General features: G+C 46.2%; 1 protein-coding gene across 1 annotated transcript in view; it reads right to left on the bottom strand.

Moving 5' to 3' along the window:
* Positions 1–25,194, bottom strand: part of LOC144753527 (guanylyl cyclase C-like) — a 632,982-nt gene that overhangs the window by 267,769 nt on the left and 340,019 nt on the right. The window contains exons 12-13 of the mRNA XM_078641183.1: positions 15,239–15,344; positions 5,916–5,978 (exon numbers count right to left, since the gene is read on the bottom strand). Coding sequence (XP_078497309.1) covers positions 5,916–5,978; positions 15,239–15,344 — 169 coding nt within the window. The remainder of the gene's footprint in view (positions 1–5,915; positions 5,979–15,238; positions 15,345–25,194) is intronic.

Raw genomic sequence — 25,194 nt, 5'->3', positions numbered from 1 at the left:
CAGAGATTATTTTTATTTGTGTATATATAGGGGTGAGGGCTGCCCAAATGGGCATGCCAATGTCCCCACCCTCCAATAAACAACAGGGACAGTCTTCACACCCGGAATGGGAATTCCAGTGCCCCCAAACAAATAGTCACAGTCTTTCTGCCCCGCTGGCGAGCACATGAGTTCAATAACGCCCTATCCCCCCCCTCCCCATGGAGGCAGAAAACCTACAAGGAACCAGGGATTTTTTAATGTAAATTTAGGGGTGTGGACTGCCCTGAAGGGGCATTGTATTGCCCTCACCCCACCCACAAATAGGCACAGTCTTTGGGGCAAAAACCCACTAGGAACCAGGGATTACATTTCTATGACAATGCAGGGTTGGGGGCTGAACACAATGGGCATGCTAATGTCCCCACCCTTCAAAAAATATAGCCAGAGTCTTCCTGCCCTCGGGGCGAGGGGCAGAAAGACAACTTAGCAACAGGGAGTATTTTCTTTAGCCAGAGTAGACATAAGGATGCCCAGTATGGGTATGTCAATGCTCCCATCCCACATAAAAACGAATGGACAGAATGTCTGCCCTGCCTGGTGGGAATATGGGGGCAATACCTCCAATCTGCCCTCCTCTGTTTGGCAGAAAGCCCACTAGGAAGCCAGTGACTTTTTTTTTGTTAGTAGTTCAGGGGCGGGGACTGTCCAGAACGGGGATGCCAATGCCCCTACCCCCTCCAAAAATAGCCACAGTCTTTCTGCCCCCGGGGGGGGGGAGAAGGGGGGCAGAAAACCAACTAGACACCAGAGATATGTTTATCTGCATGTCAGGGAGCGGACTCTTAGGCAAGGGTCGCTCCCCTTTTTTTGTGCACACATTTTGGCCCTTTCTTCCCCCTTTGGGGCCAGATCAGCAATATATTTAGGCTCATCTGCCCACAAGGGGGCAGAAAACCACTAGACACTAGCGAAAGTTTTTGTGTATGTGAACTGGAGCTCCGCTGATGGTCTGTGTGTACTGGCGTTTGGCTGGCTGGGCGTCTGTGTGGACTGGCACTTAGCTGGCAGTGTGTGTGGACCCGTGCTTGGCTATCAGTGCACGTGGACTGTCACTTGGCTAGTGGTCTGCGTGGATGGTACATGTCTAGTGGTGTGCATGGACTGTCGTTTAGCTAGCGATGACTTTGGATGGCGCTTGGCTGGTGGTGGGTGCGGATGCCGCTTGGGTGGCGGTGTGACTTGCATGGATCCTCCAATGTTTTATTAACCAGAATCCCCAGCAAACCTACATTTTTCTAAAAACTCACACTTTCCTCACATTTCTGTGTGGAAAAGTTGTGGAATCACCGCCTCAGCACACACTTCCCACCACCCAGCGTTCCCCTTGGTCTCCTGATAAAAGAGGTACCTCACTGGTGTGGATGCTCAAAGCAGATAACCTAAAATGAAATAATGAGGGAGAACCAAATTGGGTCCAAAAAGGTAGTTTTAGACTGACTCTGCTTGGGGCACCCACACAAGTGAGGTATCATTTTCATTGGGAGACTGAGGGTAATGCTGGGTGGTAGGAAACGTGTGCTGGCGTGGTCATCTCACAACCTTCCCACACAGAAGTGTGAGTAAAATGTGTCTTTTTAGCTACATTGGAGGTTTTCAGGGGATTCTGGGTAAGAAAACATTGGGAGACTCACGCAAGCCACTGTGTTAGCGGATTTGGAGATGCAGTTGGAGACGTTCTGGAAGGCTAGTGCGTGGTTGGTGGTGGGGTCCGGTCTGGTGGAGTTGAAGGTGGTGGTCCATTGGGCCTCGGTGACTCTGCTATGCTGGGGATCGCGGGTTTGGTGGTGGGTGTCAGTGAGCTTGCCATGGTAAAGTGGATGATGCTGTGGTATATCCAGGTTAGCTCAGTTACATGAGAGAACTTGATTCTGTTACTGGCTGTGAAGAACGCATCCAAAGTTTGTTCTGCTCTGTGTACGGGGCTGGTGACCAGCTGTTTGAGGCCGATGATCCTCACGCTCTCCTGGAGGATTGCAGAATTAGTGTTGTTGGGGTAGTCAAGGTGGTAGCTGAGGTCTCGAAGAAAGATGTAGTGTTTGGGGTCGATTGCCAGGGGGGGAGATAAAGCTGGCGATGGCGTTGTAGAAGCTCGGGCGGGGGACTGGGGGTCTGTAGGTGAGGGTCCCTCTGATGTTAGTTTTAGTGTCTATTCTGATTTAGAATTTGAGATGTTACATGATAGAAGAGATGTTGTCTGCGGAGGTGGCACATTGGAGGGTGTCTTTGTGGATGATGGCGATACCTCCCCTGTGCTTGTTGGGGCAGTCTGTGTGTATCATCTTGTAGCCGTGGGGCGTTGCAGTCGTGACATCGATGAGGGGATGAGCAGGAAACCGACAGACCTCAGTCCAGAATGCTGATCCTCGCTGCAGCAAGCCTCGGCACATCTGTTCGGAAAACAGAGTAAGCTAACCCTTAAGACCCTCTCCCTACCTCACAGTATCAAAAGGGGCTGATATTATGACAGGGCAGATCCCCGGGGTGCAGGGTCAGGCAGGATCCTAGTTCGGTTTTTAGGAGCACCCCCAAAACATGTGTCATGCCATTTGCAACATTGCCACGGCCTACAGGTTATGGGTGTCAAAAATTACTGCTAGTGTCCCAGGACCAGCATTTTGTCATGATTGTCTCCCTCACAAAAGACACAGTTGTCCTCCCTTATGCCAATAATTATTTCCAATGAACATTTGTTCACAGTTGACCCATATGCCAATGTCAATAATTAACTCTGATATGTCTGTTTCAGTATTTTAACATAGATGCCCAATATGCCAAGAATTGCCTCTAGTACGCCAGTGCAATATTTTGTCTTGGGTGTCCCATATGCCAAGTATTACCTCTAGTATGCCACTGCAAAAGTTTGTCACAGGTGCCTGTCACCCTATGTACTGCCTCCAGTATACCAGCACCAGCATTTAGCCGTGGTTTCCTTTGCAAGTCAAGATTAGATTAGATTAGATTTAGTATGCCAAGGCCAATGGTAGACTCACAAACAAAGCACTGCTTTCTCACTCATGCGCACATATTAACTCATTCGTACTGGTTCTCACTTATACTCATTCATTCTTGGCATCTTGCACTCATTCAATCTCACTCTTTTGCACTCACTCTTACTCTCAGATATTCTTACTCATGCCTTCTTCCTCACTCACACTGGTGTGCACTCTGTTACTCTCACATTCTCATTCTCAATCAGTATCAATTATTCTCATTTGAATATCTAATTTCCATCCACACTTACTTGCACTAATTCTTACTGTCAGTCATTCTCACTCACTCTAACTCATTCACTCTCATTTACTACTTGTGTCTCTAATATACTAACTTTCACTTACTCACACATGCTCACACATAAGCATGCTCTCTCTCACAAAAATTACACTTTCTCCGGCATGCATTCAACATACATTTAAGAGCTTTTTTTTACTTACCTCAGTTACCATCAAAGGTACTGTGCAGTCTCCCAGTTCTCCATTTTTATTAAACATATACTGAATAATAAATTGTTATATACTAATAATATAATAAACTAGGATTGATAAGCCAATAGGTCTGTCGGTGGCTGCCATCCTTTTGACTTTGTCAAACTTTATTGTTGAGGAAGCTGCTGGGACCCTCCTCAAGCTAAAAAAAATACCTAAAACAAAAATGTATTTGTATTCTGAAAAACACACAATGTCCCTGGCACTGAAAGGAGCTAGTTTATGCGTATGGGTAAACTCATTGTGAAAGGTCAGAATAACGGCTCTCACATTGAAGTTCGCCAATGGCTGAAGTCTGCTGACCATTGATCCATGTGATAGGCTGTGGAAGCTGGAAGAAAAATGAATATGACACAATAGCAAACTAATAGACTCGTCGAAAGTCCATAAAAGTGAGTATTAAACACTTAATTTTTGTAAATCAAAAGGCCTGCACGAACACCAGACTTATGAATGTGCAGGAAAAGGGGTCACTGGAGCACCAACACCCTTAAAGGCAAGCTGCCTAAGTGTTTCTAGCCCTGATTTTGCCGCCTCTGAAATGGGTCACAATGCAGTGCCAGGGGATTCAAAGGATAACCTGGGGTCACAACTGCAACCCCTGGCAGCCCCTAAATGACATTCATCTCAACCATCACACCACTATTGCTCTGGCATCTCCTGGAAAGTTATAGTCTACCCTGGCCAATCCCAAGCCTGAGGTACAAGGGGTCCTCCTCCTACTCCTCTCTCCAAGTGCAAGAGTAGAATTACTCCGGAGAGCCCTTTCATGCAGAAAATGCAAGTTAAGTCCTGTATATAGTTAGATCTGTAGCGGTTAGCTGCTTCATTTGTTGTTTTGAATGGAACATGGGCACCCTGGCCAGTCTAGTGAGATTCTAAGCACCTTAACCTTGCTGACCTTCGATGAACTTAGTGGGAGAATATGTCCTGTTCTAGTTCTTTCCAATGGATATTGACACTTTTGGTAATTGTAAGGTCTCTATTGAACCATTGAGCTGAATGGCAACTACAGACTGTCCTTGGGGAAGTCCAGATATTAAATATAATATAGATAGGATTCTCTCATTGAGGGTGTGGTGGTGATATTTTGTTTTCCTGATATTACTAACAATAGATGTATATTTACTGTTTGGGGAGATCTCCATCACGCTATATACGATCACTTTTATTATTGATTTGTTCAATGAACCGTTTTAATTCTCTAGCAAACAAATCTAATTAAAGTTGTTACAAAAAAACTAACATTGAGAGTTACTGATTCTTCGCTGCGGTACCCTTCCTAGAAACACAAGAGATGACCCACAAGGGTGGGGAACATGCTCCCACCTTTATAGTCCAAATACAGACACATATGTGATTTAGGGTCTGGTCTTTAAAGTTCATGTTGGGGTTGACAGCACCTTAATAGCGCTCTCTTCTCTGCACTCCCCTTTGTTAAAGGTACAGTATGCCAAGCAGGATTGTCTCTGGTTTTGAGTGGTCCACAACACAGGCCAAGGGAGCTCACACCTAGCTGTCTGCCTCCACGGAAATATGCAACACAAAGGTTAAAAAGACTAAGCCTTGCTCACTGATAGAATCCCTGGTAGTGCCAACATTATCAGTACCACTATCTTCCTGACAAATAGCCCAGGCTCCTCTGGCTAGTAACTCTTCCTCAACCTAGGGACCTTTGATGTGCACAGAAGATGCTCTGCTACTCTCTCTTGAGTGTGTGTGTTCCACCATGCCCTCTGAATATCAGCAATACACTTCTCCTGTCTGGGGTTTGCAGTCCTCACCTCTCCATCGTCTGCATACCCTGTACTTCCAAAATGGAACCCAGAAGTCTCCATCTTATGTACCATCCACAGGCACACACATGCATCTCAGCATCCACATGCAAGTATCACGAGCTGCCCAAGCATGCACACACAAGTATCATGCTCTGACCGGTGCTGCAAACAATCCTTGCAGGCAAAGTGTAAGTTAATTACACAGACTTTATACGAGTAGGCCAGTTAGCCCCTCTCCTGTGATACAGGTGAAAATGCCTGCTACTCATTCTACTGAATACAAAAATGGGTATGCTGCCACCACCGTACTCATGTCACTTAACTCCAGGTAAGGGCAGTAGCCCCCTACATTCAGGAGGGTAGCACATGGTGCACCCATCCCAATCTAAACAAACTGCAAGACAGTCCTAGGTTATGGCACACACGCATTGTCCGTGTTCACTCATGACCAAAAATCAGTACCAGGGATCCAGATATTGTTGCAGATAGGCTTTAGAGAGACAGAGTGAAGGAAACAAGAAGACAAGTGGGTGGGAGCTAGAAATCCCGAGATAGACCTACATTCGCAGAGAAGTAAGGTCTGACTGGAAAAAGACTAGTGAGTTTAGCTTACCTTTTTGTCATATTTGCCTCTTCTGAGCCTCTGAGCCGTGTCCCGTCTCTTATCATCGTCAATCTAAAAGAACAGAACATATTATTACATTTCTATCTTCACACGGTCCCTGGAATTGCCCACTCATTTATTGCTTGCAATATAGACATAAAGAAATGGCATTTTGGGTGCCAAGACTTCAATTTAGGAGGTATCACCATTTTCAGGATATTTCAGTGACCCAGATACAATTCAATGTTCTTGCAGTGATTTCCTTGATCTGAGCAGTACTGATAAAAAAGATACTGTCAACACATTTATTCTATGGCACGATGAAGTAGACAAGGCATCCTTAAAGGAATAAATTAACCGTTTCACTGAACATGTTTCCTAAGTAGACACGAATACTAGTTTTTTCTTTTAAAATCATCTTTCTTGGTGTTTTCCCAGGCTATACATAATACAATCTGCAAGTTTTATTATACAAAACAGTTCAGTGACATTTACACATTGGACGCTTGGTGGGGAACTTGGCGTGTTGGTGTCATTAAAAAAAGAGAACCATATCTAATCTTTTGTACATGTCTATGTATATTGTCCACTTTTTAATCAGCAAATAGAAAACAACTGACTTTTCTTTTCGTTTTGCGTCTATGCTTTCACACCAACCAATTCACAATGAACACAAACTATGCGATCTCAACTAACCCATATGTACTATAGGATTTGGGTCTTATATGAGCCAGGGTGGCTGTTTATGTGTATGCTTTTCGGAGGACAGCGGGAGCAGTGAAGAGAAGGAGGAGGGTGTGGGGAAGAGAGAGAGGGCAAGGGGGGAGGACATTACGCCCATCGCGCTTTCTCATGCTCAAGAGAGCTGGAGACCTAGTCAAGTTAAGCCTGACCTTGTCTGGATAGGTGCCCTTCTTGCACGCTGGTATATGTTAGTATGGTATTGCTATTGCCAAACATGGGAAACCCACTCATCCTTGGGAGGAACTAGGTGCATTCAGTTTGCCTTCCACAAACGACAAGTACTCCTGCCATTGCATGGGTTTGGTCTATGGGGGGTCTCAGGGTGCCTTCAGCGTTTGTGTTGTGTGCTCTGCCACCAATGCCTTTCGAAGATCCAATAACCAGACGCACGTGTTGGGAGCTGTGCTCGATTTCCAGGACATGGCTATTCTTCATTTTGTTAATGCCAAAGCCAGGTCTAGGAATTTATTGATTTTTTTTCACGCTGCAGTACGCTTGGTGACGCCAAGTAAGAAGTGTAGGCCTTGCACTGGGATTATAGTGTTGGTTGCTTCCACTAGGGTTGCCGCGATCTCGCTCAAGGAGGTCCCAAGGCAGGGGCACGACCACACCATGTGGAGAAACTTTGCATCCGTACCTGAGCATCGAGGGCATATGTCGACCAATGTAGGATACATGCAGGCCAGTCTGCGCGGTGTTAAGTATGTGTGGTATAAATAATTAAACTGCGTACATTTTAGTCTGGCATTCGTGGATGTAATTTTGAGATACCCTATACACTGCGCTCACTGCTTATCACTCATGGTGGTTGATAACTCAGAATCCCAATACTCATGGAGCTTTGCCAATTGGGGGCTAGGACCAGGCTTAAGGGAGTTATATCTCGCTGTCACCGCATGTCTGTCCATTCCATGTGTAAGCAAAGTCGGCAGCACCTGTGATATTTCCGGCTCTGTCGCGACGTTCCCCCATGTTTGGTTGAATTGCCGCGCCAGTAGTGTATAAAGTATAAAAGTACCCTGTGTGATACCGAAGTCCTCTATCAGCCCTTCAAGGTTCTGTAGCTGTGCATCCACAAATAAGTCACCCCAGCTGTCCAATGCTACCCCTGACCAGGACTCTAATTCCGGGCGGTCATGACAAGCATTTGCACCGGGTAGGATCTTGAGTGGTAGCATAGGTGCATATGGTGATGCCTGGTTTTTAGCCATCACATGTCTTAGCCAGCTATGCCTGGCTGTCGTCATTAGCAGGCTACCTTGCCTTTTTTTGTATCGGAGTAGTAGAGTCCAATATCCATTCTATTATAGCTGTACATCTTAAGCGAATTGCCCAGCTGGACATCTCTGTCACCTGGGCACTCTCTAGCCATCTCATTGGCCACTGGAGTTGTGCGGCAGCGTAATAGTACTCATAGTTTGGTGCCCCCAATCACTTGTCTGTGAGTGGCAGGTTCAATTTACAAGTGCCACTCGAGACCTGGAGCTTCCCCATATAAGCACCACCAGAAGCACCTCCAGTTTCTTAAATATACTCCGAGGCAGCCTGTTTGGGAGAGCAGTAAAAAAGTAGAGAAGCTTTGGGAGAAGCAGCTTTTTGGCAATGGTCACTCTTCCCATAGGGGACAGGGGGAGACTGCGCCAGAACGGCAGCGTTGCCCGCGCTCTGGATACTGCCTTACCCAGGTTCCCATCCATGAGGTCTGCGCTTGAGTGGTAGATCTGCATGCCGAGATACTTGAAGGTGTCAAATTCCAATGACAGTGGAGTCCTGTGCATGCCCTCCCTTCGATCCAGTGGGATCGCTTTCATGGGAAAAACTACTGACTTAGGCCAGTTAACCCGAAGGCCTGAGGCCTGCGCGTGGGCATCCAGTAGTGTCATCAGACCCTGCAATACATTCCCCCCACCAAGGTAGACCTGTGCAACATCCGCTTATAGCGAAATTATATGCCACTGCCTATCTGCATGGATACCCCAGTCCAACACCTGTTATCGCAGTTTGCATGCTAAGGGCTCCATAGCAAATGCAAATAGGATAGGCGACAGGGGGCAGCCCTGTCTGGAGCCTCGCTCAATGACAAACTGTGGGGTTATGTTGCGACCTGTTCTTACTCATGCCTGCAGGTTAGTGTATAGTATATGCACCCAGCGCAAGTATGTGGGTCCAATGCCAAATTTGACCAGCACTTCCAGCAGATACTGCCACCCTAGGGTGTGAAATGTCTTTTCAATGTTCAAGGCTGCAACCAGGTGGTGTCAGCCTCTGCCTGGGCCCAGTCCAGTAGCCTGAACAGCCGACGAAGGTTCAATCCGGTACTCCTCCCCGGGATAAAGCCGTTTTGATCCTCATGTACCAGAAGGGATGCCGTTTCTATAAGCCTATTAGCCAACACCTTCCCCAATATTTTATAGTCGGCATTTAATAAAGACAGGGGTCGATATGATGGCATCCGCAGCGGATCCCTACCTGGTTTAGGCAGTACTACTAACAGTGCTTCTCTTAGGGATGCTGGGAGCTCTCCTCTGTCATAAGCATCCTTATAAACGTTCAGTAACTGGGGCACACGTTTTTCATAGTATGTAGAGTAGAACTCTGATGGCCAGCCATCAGTGCTAACTGCTTAATGGCATCTAATATTTAGTCCTCTGTAATAGGTTCCTTTAGCAAGAGTCATGTTGGGGTTTTGTGACCTGCCGAAGCTGCACTGGTGCCAAGAAGTGCTGTATGCAGGGGAGGTTATCAGCTACTGGCACCCTGTACAAAGTTGTGTAGTATTTATAGAATGAGTCATTAATTGCTGCCTGTGTGTTTACTAGCACTCCTTCGTAGGGGTGATGCAAAACCCTTGATAAATATGCCCCTCGCTTATTTAAAGAAGCCTTTCATCTGTAAACTATTACAACAGTGCCTCTTTCGGCTTTTACTATTGTTACCTTTTAGCACCAAGAAACCTTAAGGAGCATGTATGCTGCATAAATAATATTAACATAACATAGCATAACATAACATTTCTATTCCCACACCTACTGCTGCCATAAATGACAGACTTGACCTTAAATCAGTTTGCTCTGGAGATATTGTCACATATATGTTAACATTCCCATGCATACTGTAGCTCCAAGAAGACATATCACAATATGTCAACAATATATGGGTGAGAGATGTGAAATTCTATGTCAGGACCGGAGGTGAGGATTATGCTATTCTTCTTTCACTGGCAGCCATTTAAAGTCAAAGTAAAATAACTACCATTCCCATGGAACATTAGGAATACAACAGTTCAAAACAATAGAGAGTCCATGGATAGAGCGTCCCACCCATCTGCACAATCATGGGGCTCCAGGCTCCTTATAGTTCTCTGTTACTGTCCATTCCCCCTCTTTCTTCGCTGCTCGCAGCCAGTTAAGTCAGCTTTATTACTCTCTGCTTGTATTTATAGACTGTTCTGATCTACTTGATAATTTTGTTGTATGCCTTCGGGCGACCATTGTTTACATGGTATACGCTCTCTCGAGCTGCCCTTTTCCCGCGTTGCCTTTGGTGCAGGTCTCACTGTCTGTCACAGCCGAGCATGGACCTGCACGTCAAGCAATTTCACCGCTGATGCGCATCCATCCCGGTTTTGCCACTATTTTGACCGCTTTGTAATTCCTTTTATTTGACTGCTTCGTCATTCCTTTGCAGGTATTTCATAGCAAGTCACCCGCTACTTGGGTTGAAGAGACTCTGGCTGTGGGAGCACCTGAGCTGAGCTCCCTAACTGCTGCGTATCTCGGTGCGAGGCGAGGCGGTGCACTCCTCACACCGCGTGAGTGCCTGTGCGCACCCTCAACCCGTGACGCGTGAGCTCTGGATTCCGCGCATGCCGCGCATTCCTGAATCCGAGCCAGCGCTGCGGGGAGCCTTGTTCGCCTGTCTCTGAATGCCCATTCCCGGGTCTGAATTTCCTGCCATTAGGCAGTGTTTTCTTCCTTGTTTACACGCCCCCGCTTAGGGCCTGCTTACACACGGGTCTGTATTCTGCCATTAGGCAGGTTTCTTCAGTGTTTCACACCCCGGGGGTCTGTATTATTAGGCCACCTTACGCTTGCTCAGAGTCTGTAGTGCTGACCCTACTGAACTACTGGGACCCTTGTTAGGAAGGCTGCCCTTCCACTTTTAGCACCAAGGCTGTGGTGTCCCAGGGCTGCCAGCCCACCCATCCGCGAACACTGACCGCCCCAAGTTGCGGCTGACACACAGCCCCCCCCTACCTGACACCACCCGTCTACCATACTTACCTGGTACAGGGTTACCTATTCCAACACTGTGGAGTCCTACCAGGATGACTAGGTGCAGGAGGACTCACTGCGCTACAGTGGGACGACAATTTCTATGATACAGTAGATGCATCCATCCACTAGGCGGTCGCAGAAGCCATGACACCCCTTGAGAATCGTCTGTCCTGCCAGATCGCACAAGCCTGTGAGAAGCTGTCTAATGCCACCCAGGCCTTGCCGGCCAACCCCACTTCTGACGAACCACAAACTGACAACCAGCCTCCACCTGCCAAGCGTTCCCGAGACACTGGGTTAGATAGGGGTGCCTTAGACCGCCTCTAGCAGGCGTTTCTAGCTAGTACTTTCCTGCCAGTGCACCACACTGACCCAGTCAGGAGACAGGAGATTCCAACAAACAGGATTCATGAAGCGTCCTTGCTGGCTGATCTCGAGCGACGAAAGAGAGGGAATGGACAGTAACAGAGGACTACACTGAGCCATGATTGGTGCAGATGGGCTCTATCCATGGACTCTATTGTTTCGAACTGTTGTATTCCCAATGTTCTATGGAAATGGTAGTTGTTTTACTTTGACTTTAAATGGCTGCTATTCAATAAAGTGAAGAAAGAATAGCATAATCCTGGCCTCCGAATCCTTAATCGAATTGAAACGTTCCGTTACGATATCTAGGAGATTTTTCATTCTCTGCACTATGCTGTACTTGAGTTGGTACTGGATCAGGAAACAATCGGTGTGCCATACAACCATAACAACTCCCCCAAAGACTGTAGCTCCAGGGACATTGCATTAGGTCAATATGTGTTCACAGGTATTCTGGTGATCTTTTCAGCCAGAAAGTAGGTTTCTCACACAGATCAGTGCTCCAAGGACACACATTACAATGGGTTAATACATTACATTAAAGAACTCTGGTGACCTTGACAAGCTAGGTATTAGCATCTCCACAAATGCTGCAGCTCTAAAGAACACATTACAATAGGTTAATAGGTGGCATGAAAGTACTCCAACAAACCTATGGTGCATTCATTAGCATTCTCACGTGTAGTTGGGACAGTCAGCCTCATTCCCAGAGAGAAAGTAGAATAGTGTAGTACCTGCTATGCACTATTGTAGGCACTTTATGCTGGAAATACCTTCGGTTCATTTTAGTCAATTTAGTGGTTCTTTTATTGACCTCAGGCGGTTGGCAGACTATGTAAATTACACAAACATTACACACCTACACTACATATAGTTTGAAAAGGCCCAGGGGAGATCCCAAAAGGTCCAGTTCGATAACTATGTATTTTCCACTTCCAATCTCTTATGCAGTGTTCACCGTTGCTCAGCCATGTCCCTTCTTTATAATTTGTACTTGTTACCCTATCGAAAACTCTTCGACAATTGTGGATCACGGCATACCTATACGCCGATGGCATGCAACTGACATTTAACTCACATGATAGTCTTCCTTATACCTCTTCAGGGGTAAATGCTATCATGGTAATCGTTACGCAATGGATGGAAAGAAACCTTTAAAAACATAATCCCTTGAAATCAGAAATCCTTCTCGTCTATGACAGATGTCAACCTCTGGACTGTCATCTTTGGTCTTCTGACCTTTGCCACTGCCCTAGCCCGGTAGAGGAAGTTCATGATTTCGCAATTATCCTAGACTCTTAATTCAATTGTTAGGCCTAAATTTATAAAGTCATCAGTATATGCAGTCTTCAGATAAGACTACTGAGGAGGATAACGCCACTTCTGTCCAAACCTCACAAGATTATAGTGGCAAACACATTTTGCACAGTCAAGACTAGATTATAGTAATTCCCTTTACTTAGGGCTGCCATTAAAGGAGCTAAATCGAGTTCAAAAGATTCAGAATTCCCTAGTGAAAGTGATTTTTAACTTGAGGAAATTCAGTCTCACAACAAATTAAAATGCTACATTGAATACCAATTATGAAACAAGCCTCTCAAGAATTTCTGTGGCATAGCATCTTCCTTCCTCTCGACTACATTCAGAATATATGTCATCAACAGACCGCTAAAATCTAGCAACAAGGCTCTCCTAGTCATTCCATCCTTCAAATACACCGGATTGGAAGGCAGATCTTTCAAAGTTCAGGAAGCCTGACTCTGGAACTCAATGCCACCCGACATTCGGGGCATACCTGGCATGTTAAAATTCAGAAAGGCGCTGAAAAGGTCGCTATTTACCAATTACACCCATCTTTGCAGGCTTCAATTAAGTTTTCTCGAAGACTCCACCTATGTGCGAGTGTAAAGAGACTCCTTAGTGAGAGTGATAGCTGCACTGACTACAAATATCCAAATAACACAAGATAATGGACAAATCTCTTTATTAGGTGCAATAACCCACTGAGCAACATGATTTTCTTCTAAAATGTTCCCTTTACTCAGGTACTTTGTCCCCCTGCATAGGTTGCCTGACATGCTAAACTTTGAGCCATGAAAAGTACATAATAGACATTTTGCAGTTAGTCAAAGAGTAACACATAATGAGAATTCGCAGTTGAAGATGATTTGTGGCCATTAAACCCCTCCAATACCCCATCCCCAATATCCTATAGTAAATATTGCAATTTCTATAGCGACTTTCCCTGCCACAAAGAATGTGAGAAACTGGAATTAAAATAACACCTCTAAAAGTGATGCAGATTCGGTTTAATCCTCTATCAGTCCTTGAAGTGTTGGCGTTTCCTTATGATTGCCGAATGGTGACTGGCTATTTTTTTAATTTTTTTACTGGAAGCCTTTGAATATGTGCATTTCATTTGTACATAACATGAGTCCCCATTCCGAGTTATGTAGATGGTGTCACCAAAGCGGACACTACCCATAGTTTTATCAGGTGCACAGGGGCGGCTCTAGGCTCATGGCGGCCCTGGGCAGGGAGCGTAGGTAGGGGGCCCCTGAAGATGGGGTCCGGGCGGGGCGGAGCGCGGAGACCAGTGAAGGAGGGGGGGGTCAGGGTGTTTGAAAGTGGAACAGAGCCGGAGGCCGCCAAATCCCTGCCAGGGGCTGCCACGCAAATATGTATCCATCCTAAGAGGATTAGTATATTAAGGATATATATTGGCGTGGTGGGGTTTGGTGGCCCTGTGCAAGTGCACGGCTTGCACATGCCGAAGGTCGCCACTGAGGTGCATTCCTGCACCCGGTAAAACCACATGATTTTCTTTACATATTTTCCAGCTGCTTAAAGGAGGTGATAAAATTGTGCAGAAAAGGGCCCAGAATCTCAGGTTAACATGGGATAATGCATATACTATTTCCAGGTCCTGAATGTTATTCCCCAGTCTGCACCCAGCAACCTGTAAGAGCTAGTAACTGGGGAGGAGACACTGGCCAGAACTGGTAGATCTTTTCGCAGTTTCTCCCCTTCTAATTACTGGCCATCTAGTCATGGGGACCCCGGGTAATCATACATCGGTTAGTTTAATGAGACTATCTGACTATAAATATAAAATTATTGATATTTCTGCATCGTTTAAAAGTATGTTGAATACAGCACATGAGGATCTATTGGATTGTTTTTCTTATGAATTATTGCGATTGCATGATTAAAATACTTGAATCCTATTGTATACTTAATTTATATCTACAGTCACGCATGCTATGAACATAATATTTTTGACATATGAATGAAACTAAAAAGTGTTTCCCTTTAGAAACGTCACCCACTGTGGTCAGTCTACAGTGGATAAGGTGAATTCTGTCTCTAATTACTATTGGAAGAGGTAGTCTTTCTCTGTTAAACAACTATCAGGTGCTTCTATCTTGAGGAGGTCCCTGATGATGAGTAGGCTAAACTAGGGTGATGCATTTTCTTCACCCAGTGAATACCAACACCCCTAGGTGCATTTTACCAGCTTCTGTAAATACTGCATATTCTGAGTCGAAACTCAGAAAATTGAGATTTCATTCAAAACATTTGTGCTCACTACACATTTCCTTATGGATCAGAAATTTTACCCATATTTCCTCTTCTTAATTGTCAGTCTGCTTGTCCTACAAAGGGAAAACTGCGGGGGGTTTGTTAATTATCGCTTTACACACAATTGAGATCCCTGCACACACTTCAAGGATTGCATCTTGGGCTCCAACCTTAATCAACGATTTGCATTTATATATTTCTGCTGAAGTTAACAATGTGAAACAATGTGAAATACTGCTCGAGGTGCAAACATTTTGATAGGTGGTATTTTACTGCTCTGTAAGTCTGCTAGGACCTACTAAGAGGCTGCTTCATTTTGATTGGTCTTGCTGTGGACCCAACTAGAGGCTCACCCGGGCATACCTTGAGGCTGATGTGGCTGGTCTCATTGGTGTCCAGAGGAAGGATCTTATCGCTTGGAATGTGGGTCCACTTCTTCAGGCGCAGCTGACTGTCCTTGCGGTACTTTCTGTCTCCAAGAAAAAGAAAATAAGTGTCACTGAGAGGGTAGAGAGAGGGCCAAACTGTGGGCTTCCTGACTACTCTGGTAGGGGAGTAAGGCACTAAAGGGGAGATTTACAAGCATTTTGCAATGGGTTAGCATCACAAAGGGACACTGACTAGCTTGTTTTGCACTGGAAAGCTCCCTCAAAGTAGTGCAAAGCAGCGCGAAGCACTGCTTTACGTTACTTAGTGCAGAGGGGGCGTTACATGGATGGTACATGGGCGTTCCCATGCTACCACCCATGCCCTTTGACGCAAAACCATATTTACAAAGATTTGTAGACATGGTTTTGCGCCAAAAGTTAAGGCTCCTTCAAAGAAGGTGCCAAAAGAAGAGATGCTTTCATTTCTCCATGCTTTTCCAACTCAGCAGTGTCTAGGCATAGTATTTTGTTCAAAAAGGGTACCCTTCCTGTACAAAACCTATGCTATGCTCATGCACACAACCTAGCGCTATGGCGCTAAGGATTGTGCATGGCACACGGCTGCTGAAATCAGGGGCGGGGTAGGGAAAGTGGAAGACGAGAGCTGTATCTCTGAAGACATGGCGCTCTCCACTTCCTCCCTGTTGCACAACAGAGCACAGCCTCGCTGGGGGCTGCGCTGCATTGCGTGACTTTTTTAAAAATTTCCCCCTTAGGGACTCATGGACAGGACACCAAAGGAGTGCCGGTGGAAACCCATTTAGTCTGCAGCCAGATCCCGGTCCCATATGCGTTGAGTATTCTGCCAAGGAGGCATGCTTTTCACATGGGAATCTTTCCTGACTGCATGGAAGATGGGCATCTAGAGGGTAAACAACCCTGGGGCTTATTTACAAGCATATGAAAAACAAAAATCCGAGATATCGGATAGAGAACCTAGCTGGTAGAGTTGATTACGATCAGTGATAGATGTAATCATGAAAGAAAAAATGTCCTTTCTTGAGTCCCCTCACTCAGTGGAGTTTCCTCACGGTGACATGCTTCATCATTGGGGCCATCCCAACCCGCTGCGGGGTGAGGCGTGCTGCGACTTGCGAAATACGTAGGAGCACTTAAAGTGAGGAACTATGTGTGGTGCAGTGACATGTGAGGGTGGAGTGGTGTGAATTAAAAATACCCAACTAGTGGGCGGAATTACTTTATTCATGCTTCTAGTCGATATATTAAAAACAGGGCGGGTATCTAGGTGTTCCTGGTTTTTAATGAGTCAGGAGCCCTAGAAGAGTGCCAACATGTTTCGAGCTGTACCCCTAAGCTCTTCATCAGGACTCCACAGAGACCAGCCCCGTGTGTACCACTCCTAAGTGCAGTGAGAAAAAATGCCTATCAATGAGCATTCAATTAAACTTTATACATACGACATAACAAGTATTCAGTCGTTATGTTTCGTTAGGCTGTGCTGAGCCTCATGGTCAGATCGGGGAAAAGAAGGCCCGCAAAATATTTGTCAGGATTCACTGCTCGCCTTTAAACCTACTCGGTGTCCCACGAGACTGGCAAAATGTTTCTTGTCTTATTTGGTGAGTATCTCATGCGGCCATCTTGCGTAGCCACCATTAGACTTTTTACAGTATTTATGGCATGCAATGTACACATAAATAAACAGACTCGGGCTGATATACAAAAGGATTTATGAGTACAGGAAGTAGTATTGTAGTAGTAGTCTTTTATGTACTCTCACATGCCTTTATGAATTGGTTACAAAATGTAGACTTCCCTATTAGTAAAAGTGCCCAAAAGTCCAGTCCTTTCTTTTATGAATATTTCAATTTTATTTGTGTTTTAGAAGTTTAGGGAAAAAAGAAGATAACTACCGAAGTCCCCTTTTACATGGCATTCTAAATCGGCCCAATGTACTTTCTCATTGTCACTGATCCATGAAGGGTGCAGAAGCATGACATTTATTATAACTATGTGCAGTTGGCACACCCTGTGGGCACACTGCGGGCATATTTCCAAGTCCCCCGCCCCACCACAACATCACTTAATGTGGCTTAAAACTGCCTTGTAAATAAGGCCCCTTTCACGCTGTGTTTAGCGTGCAAGGGAGGGAAATGTGTGTTGCGATGGGCGTTCCACCACAACACTCATTAATTTTGATGCTGTCCCCTATTTACAAGGGCAGCGTAAACAGGAGGCAGCACCAAAATTAATACCAGGAAACCTGGACATAAATAGGCAAAAAGAGGAGAAATGTTTTATTTCTCCTCGTTTTTGCTGTTTCCATATGTGTTGCCTTGTGCAGCATATATAGAAACAGCAAATTGCCTATAATTGTTTATCTGCAGAAAGGCCCCCTTTCTGCACATTAAAAATCATTTTTTTTTAAAATGCCGGATTGCAACTTCTATGTGTGCGCATTAAGCAGCACACATAGAAGGTACGAAACAGCATTTAAGATTGTTTATGTGCAGGAAGGGATACCTTCATGCACATAAACAATCCTTCCCCTCAAAGAAGGCACTCTTGCTCCATGGGGCAAGGGTGCCTCATGGCTTAGAGATGCAATGCTGGGTGCTCAGGGACAGGGCGCTAAGGCAAGGATTCACGCGATAGCGTGACCTTGCTAATAGGGCAATACAATTATCGCCGCTTTCCGGACGAAAACGGACGCTAAAGCGGCGATAATTGTCTTGATGATATGTCCCTTAGATCTTAACATTAAACACCGCCCCAGAAATGGAAGGGCAGCACTAACCTATTACACTGACACTCGGGTGGGGGTGACAAGTTGTAACTACTTTACTAGCCAAATGTTCTTGCGACTGACCTCAGATGCAGGCAGAAGGCTTAGGCTGCCTCGAGCCACCCCCCACTGCAATCATTTTGGTTTGGCAGCAGTGGCCGGTTAGTTCAGGCAGCCTGCCCGTGTCCTCTCCTGGCAGACACTGCAACCAAACCGACGTTCATTGAGTGAAGGCAGTCATTCACAGGTCATGACTCCGACGACATCCTGCACTGCACTCTCCTGACCGGGCTCGGCTATATTGAATCGTCCGCGGGCGGCCGGCCTGTGTTAGCAGTAGTCAGTCTGCACTGCTCGGGTCAGCACCTGGCCACTGCGAGCAGAGCCGGGAGTGCCATAATGATTGTAGCTGGCGGCCTACATAGTCCTGGACCCCGCAGCGCTCTGTCTAGTAGGAGACAGGACATGTAGTCCCTCTGCGGTGCCACAGCCAATGTACTAAACAGCCTGATATTCTCAGTAGTAGCTAGTTGGCATTCTACCAGGCCAGACGTGACATCAGGCTGTCTTCGAGCTCAGCTGCCTCAAGTGACTCAGCTGAGCAGGCAGCATGGCGCTGTGGGATTTGAATAACCATAATACATTGTAACGCTGACTGTGAACTTCTTCGCGCGGCATTAGTTCTCAGCATGCAGTCCTGCCAAGTGCCATGGAGCACGCCAAGCCTGCGTGAGCAGCCGCCTGCCAGCTGCCACACAGGTTTGTAGCGTTCAGTTCCAGAAAGTTACCATGCAAACATGCTTAACAATGCATTTCAGTGCGGTGATGCGGAGCACCACACTTAAATGCATGTGTCTAACGCCTTGGCAGGATCGGTGCCTGCTTTTCTAATGTGACTAAGCGTGTCGTTAGCCTTCTTGGCTTAACAACACGTTTCACCACTTTATTGTAAATATGCCCCTGTGTGCCTTAGTAGGTATTTGCATTTCAAACCAAAGATGGGCCCAAAGTAGGCTCCTTTGCTTTGTTTTTCTCTGCCCATGCTGTTCCGATGGCTGTCCCCACATTTTGGCATAAATGCATTTCCAGAGCTCTCCCGTTTTGGAAATTCTCAGGAAGCAGAACAAATTAGCATATTGCATTACACCACAGAAAGTGATGTAATTTACCTCTTGATGACAAAGACAACAGGAGAAGTATTGTCAGTGGAATGACGAAAAAGGTCATAAATGTCAAATAAATAAAATACCACCAAACCCTGCTAAAGTGGTCGGGTGCCTTCCAGGACTAGGCGGCGCACTTAGAAGTTGTTTGCTGAAACCTAAGCGTGATCATTTCACAATGTGAAGCAACGCATGGGCAAATATTTGAGAATTACACCAAGGTTCTGATGCTGAATGTTCTGAGAGTAAGATTGGTCACACTCGGAGTTTATAGACAAACGAGGGGCTGACTCATACATGCTAACGTTTAGTAGTGGAAAGGAAGGTGATTTAGAAAATAAAACCGGGGGAATTTAATTTTCTCATTTACTTGCATTTAAGTGGAGTATGTTTTCCGCCTCAGAAATGTGAATTAAAGCTTTTTTGGCTTGAAATATCGGGAGCTCTGCCACGCATGAATTATTTGAATATTTGTGATATTATGATTATTCAACAGATTTCAATTGTTGTCCTTCTCTGGAGTGTGGTTTACTTTGGTAGTGTTCCTTGTTCCAATGAGAAGGCTTTAAAGATAAGCAGTGTTTGCTTCTGGGTCTGATTATTATCTTGGCAGATGGTATATCATGTCCGCCGTATTACAAGCTCCTCAGGATATATTGGAACTTGTAATATGGCGGACGGGATATCTATTTGTGACGAAGTATTTCATCCACCAAGATCATAATCAGGTCCTCTGCCTTCGTCACCTTAAGAGCAGCGGCGACTTCTCCACTAAGGCGGAGAAGCGTCGCCCTACTTCTCAAAAGGAAAAATAAAATGATATTAATGTATTGCTATTATCATTTTAGTTTTCCTATTGTTGGCTCTCGGGCGGGGCTGGCCAGAGCAAGGGTAGGAGTGGTTTACACGTCCTAAGTGCGCACGACTGCTTGGCCGGGCCTCTTGGTGTCAGCAAAAAAGCCATCTGATTACCTACTCTGAATAGGATGGTGGATGGATGGCTAACTTCCGACGGCCCATACTACATCGGGGAATATGCCAGCGGCGGAGCCGGAGTATGCTCAGACTTTAACATACTTTTGGTCTGCCCACTTCTCAATGAGAGAGTACTCTGTCATCGCTGTGACTGAGAGTCCTCTCTTCAAAACTCTAGATCAGAGCTTTAGAGCCAAACGGCCATTTGTCATTGTAAGAAAACAGGCTTTATGCAGGTGTCACCCCACTTTTTTCCCCCATTTGGACCACAATGCTGATGTTTTTTTATTCTGAAAGAGCACTGGAAGCTGCTAACCAAGCCCTGTTGCCTGTGCTCTCTCACTAAAACTGATACATGTAAACAGGTAACCCCATTTAGCAAGAGCTTTAACCTGCTTATAAGTCCCTGGTAAGTGGTACCCAGGGCATGGGAGTTAAAGGGGTCCACAGGGCCTGCAGCACTGATTGTGCCAGCATGAGTGTCCCAAGTAAACAGATGTATGTATGTATGTATGTATTTTAATGCTTATTAAGCGCAGCTGTCACCCAGCGGGTATCCTGGCGCTGAGATCAGTTCCACCATCTGGTCTACAATTTATTCTGCTCTAGGGAAGAGATAGGTTTTAAGGTCCCTTTTAAATAAAATCAAGTTTTGTCTGCTCCTCAGTGTTAAAGGTAGAGTGTTCCACATTGTGGCGGCCGTAAAACTGAAGGCGCGGCCGCCCATTTTCACTCTGTTTATTCTTGGGATTTTCACTAAGAAAGCTGAGGCGGATCTCAGGGGTCTGGCAGCCTGATACCACGAAAAGAGGTTTTGCAGTGGTATTGGTCCTTGACCATGCAGAGCTCCAAAAATCAGGCATAAAGCCTTATAGGAGATCCTCTGCTGGACCGGTAACCAATGTAAGACTGCCAGAGCTCCGGCAGAAGAGGCCGAGCGAGGCAAGGACAGGGCTAGTTTAGCCGCCATCTTTTGAACCCTTTGTAATTTAAGGATCAAGACCTTTGGGGCTCCTAGAAGTAGTGCGTTGCAGTAGTCTAACCTACTGAGAATGGTACTACGCACTACTTCTACTCTGGCTTCCCGCGGGAGAAGCGGCAGTATCTTCCGTAGAGCACGGAGCAGGCCCATACATGTCCCAACAGTTCTGTTCACCGAGACGTCCAATTGCAGGTTCGACTCGAACATGACTCCCAGATTGCGGGCCGAGTCTGCCGCCTCCACCGAGCCTGGAATGGAACTAGGCCAGAAGTCTTCCGGCAATGGGCGAGGGAGTCGGTCTGAAGAGCAGTGCAATATCTCCGTCTTTGCGCCATTGAATTGGAGTGAGTTGGCTTGCAACCACTCTGCTGTGGCCGACATACACTGATGGAAAGTGTCCCTCGACACTGCCTCTGAACCCTCAAAAGAAAAAATCAATTGGGTATCATCGGCATAATTGATGACTTGAATACCGAAAGACCTTATAAGTTGTATCAGGGGCCGGAGGTACAGATTAAAGAGAATCGGACTTATCGCCGACCCCTGGGGGACACCCTGGTTCACCTGGCGTATGGCAGAGCGGAAAGGTGGTAGTGTTACTGCCTGTTGTCTGTTATCCAGATATGATGATAACCAGGCTAGTGCCGAGCCCGTTATTCCCGCATTACAGAGACGGCCCAAAAGGACCTCATGGTTCACCGTGTCGAACGCGGCCGACATGTCAAGCAGTACTAAAAATGCTGACTTGCCCCTGTCGACACGCGTTCGCAGATCATTCAACACGGTAACCAAAGCAGTCTCAGTACTGTGGCCCGGTCTGAAGCCAAATTGAGCTACATCCAGACTGGAGTTGGATTCCAGGAAGTTGGCCAAGGCTCTCGTAACCCACTTCTCTAAGATCTTTATCGCGAATGGTAACAGCGAAATAGGCCTATAATTGGCTGGACAGAGGGGGTCCAAAGTAGCCTTTTTTAGCAAAGGTGTTACAATTGCTAACTTCCAGCAGTCTGGTACAGATGCAGTAGCTAACGATTGGCAACAGATTGAGTGGAGCGGGGGAAACAGCTCGCCCTGGAAGGCCTTCCAGATCTTGTGCGGCATGGGATCAAGAGGAGAGCCAGATGATACACAGTTAGCCAGAGCACAAAACTCCTCCAACGAGGGTATTGGAAAGCTCGGCAGCTGACAGGCAAACTCCTTGTTGACAGCAGTAATGCCATTGCAGACTGCGGGAGCAATGCAAACTGCTCGAACTCGGCTTTCCGCCCTTACCATGTGTGGCAAAGTCAAAGCACTAATTTTAATATATGTTAATTGCAAGCTTTTATGCCCCTAAAATTGCCACTTTCTATTAAGGGCTAGTATAAGTGATCAAGGGGCCATAGGATAACACAGCTGCCACTCGGGCATTCCCAAGGTTGCCAGCTCCGTTATGGTCCCACTGAAATATGTCCTATTTGATATCAAACAACTTGTCTCATCACCCCTGACATGATTATTTTCATGTCGGATTCGATGTGACATGCACACAGGTTGCTACCTTAGAGGAAGACTGATTCCCTCAAACCCCTCTGAGAGCCAAAGGCAACTCCAGACTCCCCTGGACTGATTGCACTATTCACCTGCACTCTGCAGGTATAAACAACATCCCAGAACCAAACAATTGCTGGCCATCGAGCCCTCTGAGGGATCGCCCACAAGTAGATGATCTAGTGCATTGTGGGAAACGTAGTCCTGACCTCAAGCACATTTCATAGGGCTACCACTTTCCCCCCAGACCTCCGGATGTCAAAATATCTTCAAGCTGAGCTTACCACTGCCAAGGCTTGTTGGTGGCCAGCCCTGCTACCACTACCTTCACTCAGCGCTCCAACCCAAGGGAACTCCACAGCACCTTCAGCTGACCCCCTCAGTGGCCCCATTGTTGACGTTTTGCATCCGTTTTCTTGCCAGCACTGTATGAGCGGTAAAACCAGCTCCTCCTTCAGCACAAGGGACGGCCAGAGCATCTCTGCATCTGAGCCCTTCGAGTTAGGTAAAATTCAACTGACTGTTGTGGTCTGGTCCTGGGACCTGAATCACCTTATCCCCCACGGGGTTCCACGCAACTCAACCTGAAAGGGACAGATTGTAACTAGCGCTTTTTACTATTGATTGCAATACTAAAGCTCTGCAGTATTGACTTGCACTGATTTATTGTTCCTTCTAAAATCCATACCTCCAGGTACACACACCTGATTGTCTTCATTTTGGTGTTTACATTTATATACAAATCTGCTTTCTTTTTATAAATTGAAGTTGGATTTCTTTCACGTCATGTCAATTACTCATCGCCCATGTTGGTACTCTGAAATGCTTAACACATGTTCTTCTAGTAAAGTCTGACTGCTCTGTTCCACACTACCAAGACTGAACTAAGGACTTATTATTGTGAAACCAAGGACCACCTTTTAGGTATCATGCAAGTATTACATAATTAAGCCTAACCAGCCTCACTGCGTAATACTCCACTTTCCTACAGTCAGTACACCCTGTAACTCAAAGACTACCTAAACATGACGGAGAATTATTCTATCACATTGCTGAAATCCCTCAGTATGTGAGTAGGTGGGCAAAGTTGGAGCCAGAGGGATCACCTGGCTATAAGTGTGTGCCTGCCCACCCCTTAGGGAGGCTGGTGGTATGACAGACTGTGAGCCTTATCTGCCTTCTTCCAGATACTGGCCAACTACATTAAAGTGTTCCACTTCTCCTTAGTTGAAGTGGCAGAGAGCCTCTTTACCTCTTGATAAATGGATAGACCAAGCACCACATGGGTACACTGGCACTGAGGCACACAGCTCCCTCTTCCAGTCACCATGTACTCACAATGTCTGATCTCAGAAGATGACACTTGAGCCGGAAGCCTGGGAACCCTCGACCATGGACTGTCAAACCAATAAGTAAGTAGTGGAGAGGTGGAAAGGTGAGCAGGAGCCCAAAGTTATATGATGCTCACTGTGAACTGTTGTGTGCTTGCATGCAGTACAAGTGTGTTTGTTTGTGTGTGTGTGTTTGAGTGCAGGTGTATATGTACATGTTTACATATGTGTGAGCGAGTGTGAAGATTGGCTCTTGCAGTGGTGGCTCGTAGGGAACGGTGCTGGGGGGCAGAGTCAGGGGGGCAGAAAAAAATACAAAAGTATTACCTGTGAACGCCGCTGCCTCTCCTCCGTCCTCTTCTCTCAGTAAGAAAGCACTCAGGTTCCCAGACTCTCCCAGCCAATCACAACACTGCCTTACAGCAGCGTTGTGATTGGTCTGAGCGCCGTGGTTCGGTGCTCAAGGAGGGATTGGGAGCCTGTGCGTGTTTTCCACCCAGGCTGTACAATACAGCCGGTGGAGAACATGCACAGTGTGCATGATAGTTTGGTCGGCCCAAGACAGCCGGCCAGAGTGTCATTGGTACTTATGGTGCAGCCACCACTCCTCCCTCTGATGGCGTCGCGCATGCCCAGCCCCGCCCTGCCCCACCGTAACATGGAGCTTAAAGGTAGACTAAAAATACAATAATAATAACGTTCTGTTATTATCATTTTATTTTTACTTTGCTCAGTTCTTAGAGCAGTGGGGCAGCGGTCCTCCACCTCAGCGGAGGAGCCGCCCCTGGGCTCTTGGCATTTTTGGTGGTAATACGTGGCATTTTAGGACTAATCATAGTAGGATAGTGCCCTTTGAGGGCAAAATGCTGTTCCCGCCATATTTGTGGTAGTTCCTAGCATTGTGTGGCCTCTCATGATGTATTTGTGGCCATTCGTAACATTTTGGGGACGTTTGTGGCTGGATGGTGCACACTGAGGGCTAAATGCTAGTCCTGAAACATTTGTATTATTCTTGGAGTGTTTGAGCCTATATCACTGTTAGCCACCATGCTAACAGTGAAGGTCATTACTGGCATATTGAGGCATCCATGCCTTGACATTTGGGATACATTGGCATGTAAGGCAGAGTTTATCAACTCGTGGGAGTAGTAAACGTGAGTACTT

This window comes from Lissotriton helveticus, chromosome 1_1, assembly GCF_964261635.1.
Source record: "Lissotriton helveticus chromosome 1_1, aLisHel1.1, whole genome shotgun sequence".
Taxonomy (NCBI): domain Eukaryota; kingdom Metazoa; phylum Chordata; class Amphibia; order Caudata; family Salamandridae; genus Lissotriton; species Lissotriton helveticus.
Note: the sequence above shows the minus strand (reverse complement) of the source record. Positions and strands in the feature narration are given on the sequence as shown.